The 12,210-nt window shown below is 35.5% G+C and overlaps 1 protein-coding gene across 1 annotated transcript; it reads right to left on the bottom strand.

Moving 5' to 3' along the window:
• Nucleotides 1-4,403: 4,403 nt before the first annotated feature.
• Nucleotides 4,404-5,366, bottom strand: LOC114686577 (olfactory receptor 2B6-like). The gene has a single exon (XM_028861240.1). The coding sequence runs from the start codon at nucleotides 5,364-5,366 to the stop codon at nucleotides 4,404-4,406; it is 963 nt and encodes a 320-aa protein (XP_028717073.1).
• Nucleotides 5,367-12,210: the final 6,844 nt, after the last annotated feature.

The following is a 12,210-nucleotide window of genomic DNA, read 5'->3' as shown; positions in this document are numbered from 1 at the left end:
CAAGAAAAAATAATACCCAGAAAGAGTATACAGCAAGAAATAATCAAACACAGATCTGGAATTAATGACACAGAAACAAGCAGAAATCAACACAAAGATTCAGTGAAACAGTTCTTTGAGAAAACTCACAAGATTGACAAACCTTTAAGCAAATTAATGAAAAAATTTTGAGAGAAGATTTCAATTAATACAACTAGAGATGAAAATGGAGACATTACAACAGACACCAAGGAAATTCAGAGACTCATAAAAACATATTTTAAAAATTTGTATTCCACAAAATTTGAAAACCTAAAAGAAATGAATGAATTTCTTGATATATGTGATCTACCAAAGCTAAATCAAGAAATAAAGAATTTAAACAGACCTATAACCTCTACTGCACTAGAAGCAGTAATTAAATGTCTCCCAAGCAAAAGAAAAAACAAAAGCCAAACAACTAAAACAAACAAAATAAAACAAACAACCCAAATCCAGATGAATTCAGAAGAAAATTCAAAACCAGACTTTAAAAAAAGAACTAATGCCAATATTCCTTAAATTATTGAACAAAATAGAAATTAAAGAAACATTTCCTAATTATTTTTCTTTTTTATATAATTTTTATTAAGGAAATTTTTTTCCTTTTATATACCAACCCCTGTCCTCCTCCCTCTTCTTCTCCTGTTCCCCCTGACCCACCCCCATCCCACCCTCATCCTCTCCTCATAGAGGGTAAGGCCTCTCTTGGGGAGTCAACATAGGTTGTCATACCATGTTGGGGCCAGACCTAGCCCCATCCCCCTTGCATCAAGACTGAGTAAGACATCGAACAACAGGGAATGGGGTCAAATAAGCCAATTCCTGTACCTGGGATAAGTCTTGGTTCCCATTGTCAGGGGACCCACAAACACATCAAGCCATGCAACTTTCACCCACATTCAAAGAGTTTAGTTTGATCCCATGCAGGCTCCCCAGCTGTTGGTCCAGAGTCCATGAGCTCCCATTAGCTTGGATCAGCTATTTCTGTGTTTTTTCCCATCATGATTATGACACCCTTGCTCTTACAACCCTTTCTCCCTCTCTTCAACTGAATTCTAGGATCTTAGCCAAGTGCTTGGCTGTGGGTCTCTGCATCTGCTTCTATCAGCCACTGGATGTGGGTTCTATGATGACAATTAGGGAAGACACCAATCTGAGTGCAGGGGAAGGCTAGTTCAAGTACCCTCTCCACCATTGCTATGAGCCTTATCTGGGGACAATCTTGTGGGTTCCTGGGGTTTCTCCTAGCTGTAGTTTTCTCCCCATCCCCTTAATGGCATATCCTGTCAGGGTATCTCTTTTGTTGTTCTCCCTCCCCATCTCTCCCCCATAGTCCCACCTCCCATCCCCTCCCATCCCTCCCTTCTATTCCCCCTCTCAGTTTGTCCAGGAGATCTTAACCCTTTCCTCTTCCCAGGGCAATCCATGAAATTCTTAGTGCCCTCCTCTTTACCTAGCTTCTCTGGGGTTGTGGATTGTAGCCTGGTTGGTTATCCTTTGCTTTGCATCTAACATTCACTTATGAGTGAGTACATACCATGTTTATCTTTCTGGGTCTGGGTTACCTCACTCAGGATAATTTTTTCTAGTTCTATCCATTTGCCTACAAATTTCATGATGACATTGTTTTTTACCACTGCATAACTCCATTGTGTAAATGTACCACATTTTCTTTATCCATTCTTCTGTTGAAGGGCATCTAGGTTGTTTCCAGGTTCTGGCTATTACAAATAATGCTGCTATAAACATGGTTGAGTAAATGTCCTTGTAGTGTGGTTGACCATCTTTTGTGTATATGCCCAAGAGTGGTATTGCTGGGTCTTGAGGTAGGTTGATTTTCTGAGATACGGCCATACTGATTTCCAGAGTGGCTGTACAAGACTGCATTCCCACCAGTAGTGAGTGTTCCCCTTTCTCCATATTCTCTCCAACATAAACTGCTATCTGTGTATTTTATCTTAGTCATTCTGACAGGTGTAAGATGGTATTTTAGAGTCATTTTGATTTGCATGTCCCTGATGGCTAAGGATGTTGAATATTTCCCTAAATGTCTTTCAGCCATTTGAGATTCTTTTGTTGAGAATTCTCTGTTTAGCTCTGTAGCCCAATTTTTAATTGGATTATTTGATATTTTGCTATCTAGTTTTTTGAGTTCTTTATATATTTTAGAGATCAGCTTTCTATCAGATGTGAAGTTGGTAAAGGTAATTTTCCATTCTATAGGCTGCCTTTTTGCCTTATTGACAGTGTCTTTTGCCTTACAGAAGCTCCTAATTCTTTTTCTTAAGCCACTATTATGCTGGTGCTATAACCACACTAAGAGCCCTCAAAATGAGAAAATTACAGATCAATATTCCCTGTGAATAGATGCAAAAGTTCTCAATAAAATAGTTCTTAACCAAATTCAAGAACACATCTCAACATCCACCCCATCTATGATTTGCTGGAGCATGTGAAGGGGCTTGTCTTGCAGACCCAAAGCTGCAGGATATCCATTACAGGGCAGCAACAGGAAATCCAAGAGGAGTTCCAGTGGGGGCACAACATTGATAGTGCAACAGAAACAAGAGGCCTTGACCCAGGCCAACGACTCTTTGTAGTGAACACTTGCAAGTAAAGATATATGGATAATAAGGTTTATTGCATGACTCACTGTGTCACACTACAGCTTCCATGACAAGGCTGATTTTTCCTTTTATTTTTTCTCTTAAATTTATTTTATTTTATTTTGGGGGGAGGGGTTGCAAGGGCAGAGGGTGGATATGAAGGGATAGAGAAATGAATGGGATCAAGATTCAAGATGTGAAAGACACAAAACATAAATAAAAAGTTAAAAAATACATTAAAAGCTTATCCAATGTGATCAAGTTGGTTTCATCTTAGAGATACAGGCATGATTCAACATACATAAATCAAGAGACAAAATCCACCATATAAACAGACTAAAAGACAAATACTATGTGATCATCTCATTAGATGCTGAAAATGTCTTTGACAAAATCCAACATCCTTTCATGATTGAAAGCCCTAGAGAGATTAGGGATATAAAGAACATACTTCAACATAATAAAGACAATTTATGGCAAGCCCATAGCCAACATCAACCTAAATGGAGAGAAACCCAAAACATTTCCACTAAAACAAGACAAGATTATCCACTATCTCCAAACCTATTCAATATAGGACTTGAAGTCTTAGCTAGAGCAATAAGACAATTGAAGGAAATCAAGCGGCTACAAATAGGAAGGACTAACAGAAAGACTGGGATAACATGCACAAGACCTGCACAGGTTCAAACTAGACAAAATCCCAGCACTGAGAAGAGAAGTAGGGTAGGCTCCATATCTAGGAGAAGTTGCCCAACACAAAACTATTGTGTGTATGTGTGCTTTTTGTTTTGCTGTTTTTCATCTTATTGGTTGTTTTTTAGATTATTTTGATGTTCATTCTTTTTGGGTTTTTTGCTTTTGTTTTATTTTATATTTCCTTTTGAGAGAAAGAATATGAAGTTGGGTAGGTAGGGAGGTAGAGATGATATAAAAGGAGTTGGGGGAAGGCAAAGAATACAGTCAAAATATATTGTATGAAAAAAATAATAAAAATTTTAAAACTTCCTCATAAATAAAATAAATGCAATCTTCCTCCCACAAAGAATTAGAAACAAGATAATTACTAGAGCCTAATAATAACCATAATATTATCAAATAACAAATATTGTAATGGTAATCCCCTAGAGTGATAATTTCTATATATTATCAAGAAGTGGAACCCAAAATCATTGGTGCATGAATACAATTATGTTCTTTAGTCTATTTTATCCTGTTCCTTACATGCAGAAAAATCACAGTGAAAGCAAATGTATTACACATTGCAATATGAAAGTATAAATATATTCTAAGGGAGACTTCAAATGCAAATAATTACCATAGCCACTCATTCATCAAGAAGGTAACCTCACAATACTGATTAAAAGAAGATTAGATGTAAAAATTCATCTTTATAACATGTAAATATTTGGAAGTAGGAAATGATATTTTCATTTGGGTTGTTTATTGCTCAAAATGACTAAACTTCAAGTAGATGTGTTTGTACTTTTAAAAAAGTTGCTAAGTTACTACTTCCATCACTTTTAATGTGTTAGGTAATAAGAAACAATATTTTAAATGTTCATTTTCCAGGACAATATTTGCTAACAAAACCTAGCATCACCTCAAATCTGCATGCATTAATTATTTTTTATATTTGTTGAATTATTTGACTATTACATATAAGCAATAACAAGTAGTCACAATCAGGCTCAGTTTTTCTGGCTGAAGGAATGATGGCTGTTAGTAATCCTGCTATGGAACCAAGGATTGGGTTTTGAGAGGATCTGCTTTCACCTAAGCCAAGTTCCATCCTTGCTCTTGTTCTCTTCCAAGTATCTTCTTCACTGCTGCCTTGACGTCCTTGTTCCTCAAGGTATAGATAAGTGGGTTCAGCATTGGGGTTATGAGTCCATAGAAGAGTGCCAAAAGCTTGCCCTTCAGTTTAGCTGAGCTGCTCCTGGGTGCCATGTATGCATATCCACTGATGGCAGAGCCATAGAACATGATGACCACCAGAAGATGAGACCCACATGTGTGAAAGGCCTTCTTACGGCCTTCAGAAGATTGTATCCTTATGACTGCTCTGACAATGTTGATGTAAGAGAAAAGAATTAACCCAAGGGGGATAACTTTTATGACAACCACAGCAGCATACATCTCTACCTCATTGACCCAGGTGTCAATGCATGATAACCGAAGCATGGCAGGTACCTCACAGAAGAAATTCTCTATCTGGTATTGGCCACAACGAGGCAATAAAGACGTCAACACTGTCTGCACCAAAGAGTTGCTGAAACCGGTTATCCAGGATACTGCTGCCAGCTGTTGGCACAGCTGAGAGTGCATGATAATTGTGTAACGAAGAGGCTGGCAGATGGCCACATAGCGATCAAAGGCCATGATGGAGAGAAGCACACATTCTGTAGATCCCAGGCCAAGGAAGATGAACAGCTGTGCTATGCAGCCCACATAGCTGATGCTTCTCTTATGGCTCTGAATATTTATCAGCATCTGGGGGACAGTAGAAGTAGTATAGCAGAGATCTAAAAATGAAAGATTGGCCAGGAAGAAGTACATGGGGGTGTGGAGTTTTGGATCAAGGCGGGACAAAATGATAATAGCTGAATTCCCAAAGAGCGTCACTATATAGAAAATGGAGACAACCACAAGAAGAGCCATTTCCAGTTGGGGCCATTCAGAAAAGCCTACCAAAACAAAGCCGTTGGTGTGATGGGGGGTGCTATTGAGCCTTCTCATTGTTGGAATTCCATTTACTGAAAATATCAATACTAGAATTTTGAGGTTTTGGTTATCCTTAATGTTTCATGGAGTAAAGAAGCTGGATAGGGATGCTGAAACAAATAAAATAATGAATAATTTCATTTTATTTCCTCTGTAAGAAAAATAGAATTAACAGCTGTGCATATATAGTCTGTCAACTGTTCTTTAATCCACAATTTTTACAAGTAAAGGATTTTAGAAAATCAAATTAGAACCAGCCATGGTAACTCACACCTGTAATCCACACTTGGAAGGCTGAATCAAGAGGATTTATGTGAAAGAAAAGCCAGTGCGGACTGCAGAGTGAGGCTCTGTCTCTTTCCATTGCTCCTGTCTCTCTCCCAAGCCTCTCAAAGCAAAACAAAAATAAAGAAATAAGAAGCAAATATAGTAAAGATGTATTATAAGATACTTTTATCAGATGTTGTATCTCTTAAGACAGAAGAAAATGGAAACCTTATGGAAGCTTCATTAAGTTTGTAATTTACTCAAGATATTTTTGAACATTATTTCTTACAATTGAGCTTATTTTCCTGCAGGTTCTTAATAATTTGTATTATGGAAGATGAAAATTGCTACATGTGAAAGGCTGTATCAGTTGGTGGTGACAAATATTCTTTCTTTTTATTGTAGAGCCCTCTTTTTGCTTACTATAATTAAGACAATATGGATAAAACTTCCAGGACCCAGGACAATGTGTATGTGGATTTAATCCAGTGATGTTTAGCCACAGGATAATTAGAAATTAATGTCACTAAGACTGATGGTATAAAATGTGTCCTTTTTTTGTTTATGTCAAGAAATATACATCCAGAAATAGTCAAATAATATAAACTATATGCTACACACACACACACACACACACAGAGAGAGAGAGAGAGAGAGAGAGAGAGAGAGAGAGAGAGAGAGAGAGACGTCAAATAACACACACTACAAAATAAGTTTCCAGAGATAGTCTCATTATTTTCCATTTAGTCACACTCCCATATGAGGAAATTCTCATGGGATTTCTTACAGTTATGCTTTACTTTCATGTAATCTTGTCTATGCTAGAATGTATGCTTATATATTCAGCATTATGTGGCAAAGTGGGGAAAATTGTAAAGAATATTTTTAAAAACTCTCTGGTGCTTGTCTGTGTTATGACAGTCACCAAACATGTGACTATGTACATATACACAATTGATTGCACATATGTGTAATTTGTGTGGCTCATTATCCTTTGTGTAAAAAAAATACATGGTTTAAATGAAAAAATAATCACTCAGACTGCACAGTTGAAGTGCAAGGTTATATAAATGTAATTTTACTGTTAAGATATTAACCATTATTATGCATAAAGTGACTCTTGGTAAGAAGTTTTTGTGACCACTTTAGAGATATTTAATGTAATTCAGGAATAGTTTTAAATCCCACGCTAAAGATTTGTATAATTCTATCCCTTCACTTACTGTAAAATTATGGACAGTTTTAATTAAGTTTGTTTTTTATTATTATTTCATTTTTGACAAAGTTGTACATGTTCTCTATAAAATAATTTAAAAGTATGTTGTACTTTGACTAAATGTAGTTACTTATTCATATGACATTGAATCCTTATAACTTTACATCAGCTCTGTTAGCATTTTTCAATAATAGAAGGTATCTTTTCACCTGAAGTCACCTCTTTGTATGATAGATCTCTTGTACTTATCTCTCTTGTTTCACTGAAATTTCTCACTCTTTGCTCATTATCTCAACTTCTTCTCCACCTCTCCAGCGCCCCAGTAACCTTGTTCAACTCTAGTTCTGTTAGATCTTACATGTTGTTATTATACAGCCAACAAAAGTAGTTATCTCAGAATATTTTATTAAATGAAGCAGACACAATATAAAAGATGAAATATTTTTCTCATGTTTTTCAGATATATGCAATAGAAAGCAGGAGAAAAACACAAAAATAAAAAATGATGTGTTCTTTGCCCTTCAAATTATTTGCAATTTTATTTTATAATTATGTTCTTCTTTTCCACATTTCATTTAGTGATTATGCCTTTTTTTCTACTAACCAATTACAGTATATGTGACTAAACATAGTTTCCCTCCAAGGAACATTGTAGTCCTTATTACTGATGTTTGTCATAGTTGACATTATGATTTAAATTTTTCCTGTCAGGATCCATGATGAAGTCATCAGGAGCTGTTGCTTGGACTAGAGAAATCTTCCATGCATTGCATCTTAGTAACTTTATAACCCTCATAACTGAATAACTACCAAGGGAGGATATTGTAGAAATTCCATGACTTGATTTGAGAGTAGAAATGGAACAACACAAAAATTCCAACATGAAAGTTTTTAGTAATTATTACCCCATAATGGTAAAGACTGTTTTGGTCACCAGTTTCCTTGTGGTTCATCACTTTCATAGTAGATATAAGCTGAAATATTTGACAAATTGAGGAGATGAACATTCTAAGTATAATTTGAGTTACCAGATTATGATGATAAAATAAATCTTTCTCTTGCATATGTCAATAAACATTCCCTTTGTATTTGGCTGCGATAAACATACTAATATTTTATAAAAAAGAGAGGTGTAGGACTTACAGTCTTCATGGGTGGTCTTTGGACAATATAGACCATCTGGAAATGGCTCTTCAAAGTGGAGAAAACCATAAAACCATATTTCACTTATAGCAGCATTTTATTCTTGGCCAAGTGTGACTTCTACCTCTTTAAAGGATATGATCCATTGCTAATTTTAAGGAAAAGACAACAAAAAGAAGTTTTAAAAAATTCTAAATTTAGTGGTGTTTCCTGAGAAAACTTTCCAAATGGCTTTTACTATTAAGACAGTTTATAAGACAGACCAACACACAGTAGATATGTTTGGAGGTTTTCTTAGAAAATAATAATTATATCTACTTTAAACAAATAGTTAACATCAATAATTCAAAAAAGTTTTCTCTCATGCTTTCATTCATACAAAAAAGTTTTCACTTTTAAGTAGAAAAGGGCTCAGTTGTGTGTAAGACGCATGATCAGATTGCTCTGGGTAGGAAGCTCCTGGGAATCTGTCTTTGTCATTGTTTTGCTTTTTGCCAACTAACTAGAGTGATAATAAACTCACAGAGCATTTTCAAGGTACATGGTGGGTAAGTGGTGCAAATAAAAAAGGTAGAATCCCTAAAGCCCAATGCTATTCTTTCCAGATTAAAGCTAATTTATATGGAATTCTGACTTCATGGTAAACAGGGATCCAGTTTCTTGATTATTTAAACCATTTCCCAAATCTGTAAGTTGGTTTCTTATGAAATCTACTTTGGTTTTAGGGAAAAGGTCAGTTCATGCATTAGGAGAATTACCCAGCATGACTTTTCTTGTTGTTCTCTTGGCTATTCCTGATGAATGAAACTAGTAATCAATCTAACTTCAACATCATATTTATAATGTTCAAATTTAAAATGATTTTGTTTTAGTTTATTGTAAATTAGTTTTATCATTGACAAAACTAAGTTTAATCCCCAATTTCTGTTGTGCCTCTCTCCAATGCCGTATATATATATATATATATATATATATATATATATATATATATATATATATACTGTCTATAAAACAAATGCTTTTACTGTCATTACAGTTCTCTAAGAAATACTTGAACTACATAAGAAATAAAGATAAGGTCACCTTTTTTAGAATACTAGCTGGCTTCTCATCCAAATGGAAGATGTGTTTAGGGTTCTTTGGGTACCTCACTTCTTAGGCTGCCTTCGTTTTTCACTTTTAAGTCAGTGATCTTTCTGTAGTTCCTTGCAGCTCTGAACCTTAGTTGTATCTAACCCTCACCACAAAATTGACTCTACTTATTTTGTAAGTCATGTTTGCCTATAATCTGTCCTTTAACCCTTGTACACGAGTGACATCGGGACCAATGTGTTAGAAATGTTTACCGTAGGGAGCCAGTCCCTCTGTTGCAATTAAGCAGAATTCATGGAAATAAGAATTTTGGCCATGGGGGAAAATATGAAAAATAGCAGCATAAATTATTTACAAGGCTATTGTATTCTATGAGATTCTTCCACTGGGCTTATCCAACTTATTTTATTTCTCTATTTCTTTTGTGTAATACACACTAAAGGCAATTCCAGATTTAAGGGTAATTTTAAATCTGAAGATGCCCCCTAGCTGCTGTGACTGACCCTTAGTGCTCCCCGAGACTCTTTCCAGTCAGATGCTATTGAAACTGTGCCCTACAGCTGCCTGCTTTTGAAATTTGGGTAATAAGCAGGATGTAATTCATACTTTTTGAGACTGGTATCTTTTGTCTAACATTTATGCTTTTTCTCTTATCTTTTATTCTTTCCAACCATGAACAGGAGATGTACAATAGCAATTATACTTTTAGTTACATTTAGGGGCACATGATGTTGAAAGAACTTTCTTGTATATATATTTCAATGAACAAATGAACAATTTTTATTTTTTTGCTAAATCTAGGAATGGAATTTCTCATCTAAATGTTAGCACATATCCATCTTTCATAAAGATTGCTAACAAGATTACATAAGGATTGAAGTAATTTATGCTCCAACCATCATCAATCTTCATTTCCTTAAGAACCTCTTAGCTTGGTAATGTCATATTTTATAAAAATAATTATCTGTTTTGTTTCATGTATAAGAAAAATATCACCAATTTAATTTTCATTTTTGCATATATTGTGAGGGTGAAAATCTTTTCAAATTAACCATTTTTATCTTCTTATTATATTTTATCAATTCATTTTTCTATTTGACCTTCATCCCTTATTGATTTCTAACAGTTCTTTAAATGTTCATGATTTAAATATACTTTTGAGATATTATGCACTATCATAACAGCCCACTCAATTACACCTTTTTGCTCCTTTAATATTGTACATTATTATAAATTATATATAACAAATAATAAATTATACATTATAAATAATAATGTACATTATTATAAATATAAATTTTAATGTACATTTAAAATAAACAAATCATTCGAGTGTCCTATAGTCTCTGTGATGTCTTTTTACACCATGTCCAGCACCAATCACTATATAGCCCAGGTTGCTTAATCTGCTTTTTTTTATTATTTTATTTTATTTTACAATATTATTCAGATCTACATAACTGCCACAGATTCACTTGTTCTCTCCCTTCCTGCCCCCTCCACTTTCCCCCAGCCCACCTCCCATTCCCACCCCCTCCAGAGCAAGGCCTCCCCCGAGGACTGAGATCGACCTGGTAGGCTCAGTCCAGGCAGGTCCAGTCCCCTACTCCCAGATTGAGCCAAGCGTCCCTGCATACCCCACAAAAGACTGCTGGCAACAGCCGAGAGACAGCCGGGACTGACCTACTCTGTTGATGGGATGGCTAAACACCCTAATAGTTGTGCCAGAAACCCCATCCAAGGATTGAGGAATCTGGATGCAGAGATCCACGGCTAGGCCCCGGGTGGAGCTCCGGGAGCCTAATTAGCGAGAAAGAGGAGGGTTTATATGAGCAAGAATTGTTGAAACCAAGGTTGGATAAAGCACAGGGACAAATAGCCAAACGAATGGAAACACATGAACTATGAACCAAAGGCTGAGGGGCCCCCAACTGGATCAGGCCCTCTGAATAGGTGAGACAGTTGATTGGCTTGAACTGTTTGGGAGGCATCTAGGCAGTGGTACCAGGTCCTGGGCTCATTGCATGAGTTAGCTTTTTGAAACCTGACACTTATGCAGGGATGCTAATACCTAAAATGATTATTTTAAAGTCTTAAGATCATTTATTTCATATGTGTATATTTCACCATTAGTTACCAAAAGCTGAGTTTTAAAAATGTGGTTAGGAGCATTTCTTGCTCTTGTAGAGGACCTGGGTTTGGCTTCCAGTATCCATGCCAGATAGCTTACATCTACCTGTGATGCAGTTTCAGGGAATTCCTCACTCTCTTCTGGCACTACATAAACACACACACACACACACACACACACACACACACACACACACACACAAATTTAAAAATTAATTAATTTAAAAACTAACTCATTTTTCAACATGAAAAATAAGCATTTTTTTGTATCAAGCCTTTCAAGTGTTTATTTTTATGAAAAGTTCTTAATCCAATACTCAACTTATTAAAACTTTCCTTTTTTAAATTATATCTTTATCTCATTTATGCACAATTTTATCATCTCAAGGCTATTAAAGTTTTTTCTTCCAATTTTCACTTATCTGTAAATAAAATTTGTTAGTAATTTGACTTTTATGTCCTGTGTGACAGAGGTTACCCTTTTTTTCCCAAGCACATGTTCAATTTAGTGACTATTACAAACAAATAAATAAATAAATCCATTATGATTTTTTAAAAAAATGTCATCCCTGTTCCATTTCAATGCTGTACCTCGTTGTGATAAATCACATGAATTTAATTGTGCAATTACGATGATTCAGCCTCTGAAGGTACTAATCTTTTGTTGTTGTTTTTGTCTTTTTTCTGTCCTGGCATAGGCACAACTCAATACAATATGATCTCAATTAATTCAGTCTCAGATATATATATAATGTTTGCAGTCCTTCAGCTAAAATTTAATTCAGAGTTTGTCTGGAATACTTTTGGTTCTCTGCATTTACATCGACTTTTAAGATAAAAAATCTACTAGGACTTATGTGCTGCTGTAAGGACCAGCCTTCAGCAGCTCAAGAATTGAAGAGGAACCACGGTGTCAGTGGACTAATCACTCAATTTGACTTTTCTATCTGAGGAAGTAAAACTTAATTCTCTGGGGCCAGCAAAAAAGGGAAACAGCCTGGTGACGGTGGC

Source organism: Peromyscus leucopus, chromosome 16_21, assembly GCF_004664715.2.
Source record: "Peromyscus leucopus breed LL Stock chromosome 16_21, UCI_PerLeu_2.1, whole genome shotgun sequence".
Taxonomy (NCBI): Eukaryota; Metazoa; Chordata; class Mammalia; order Rodentia; family Cricetidae; genus Peromyscus; species Peromyscus leucopus.
Note: the sequence above shows the minus strand (reverse complement) of the source record. Positions and strands in the feature narration are given on the sequence as shown.

Coding starts and splice junctions, on each gene's coding strand:
- LOC114686577 (XM_028861240.1), bottom strand. CDS start 5,366: ATGAGAAGGCTCAATAGCACCCCCCATCACACCAACGGCTTTGTTTTG.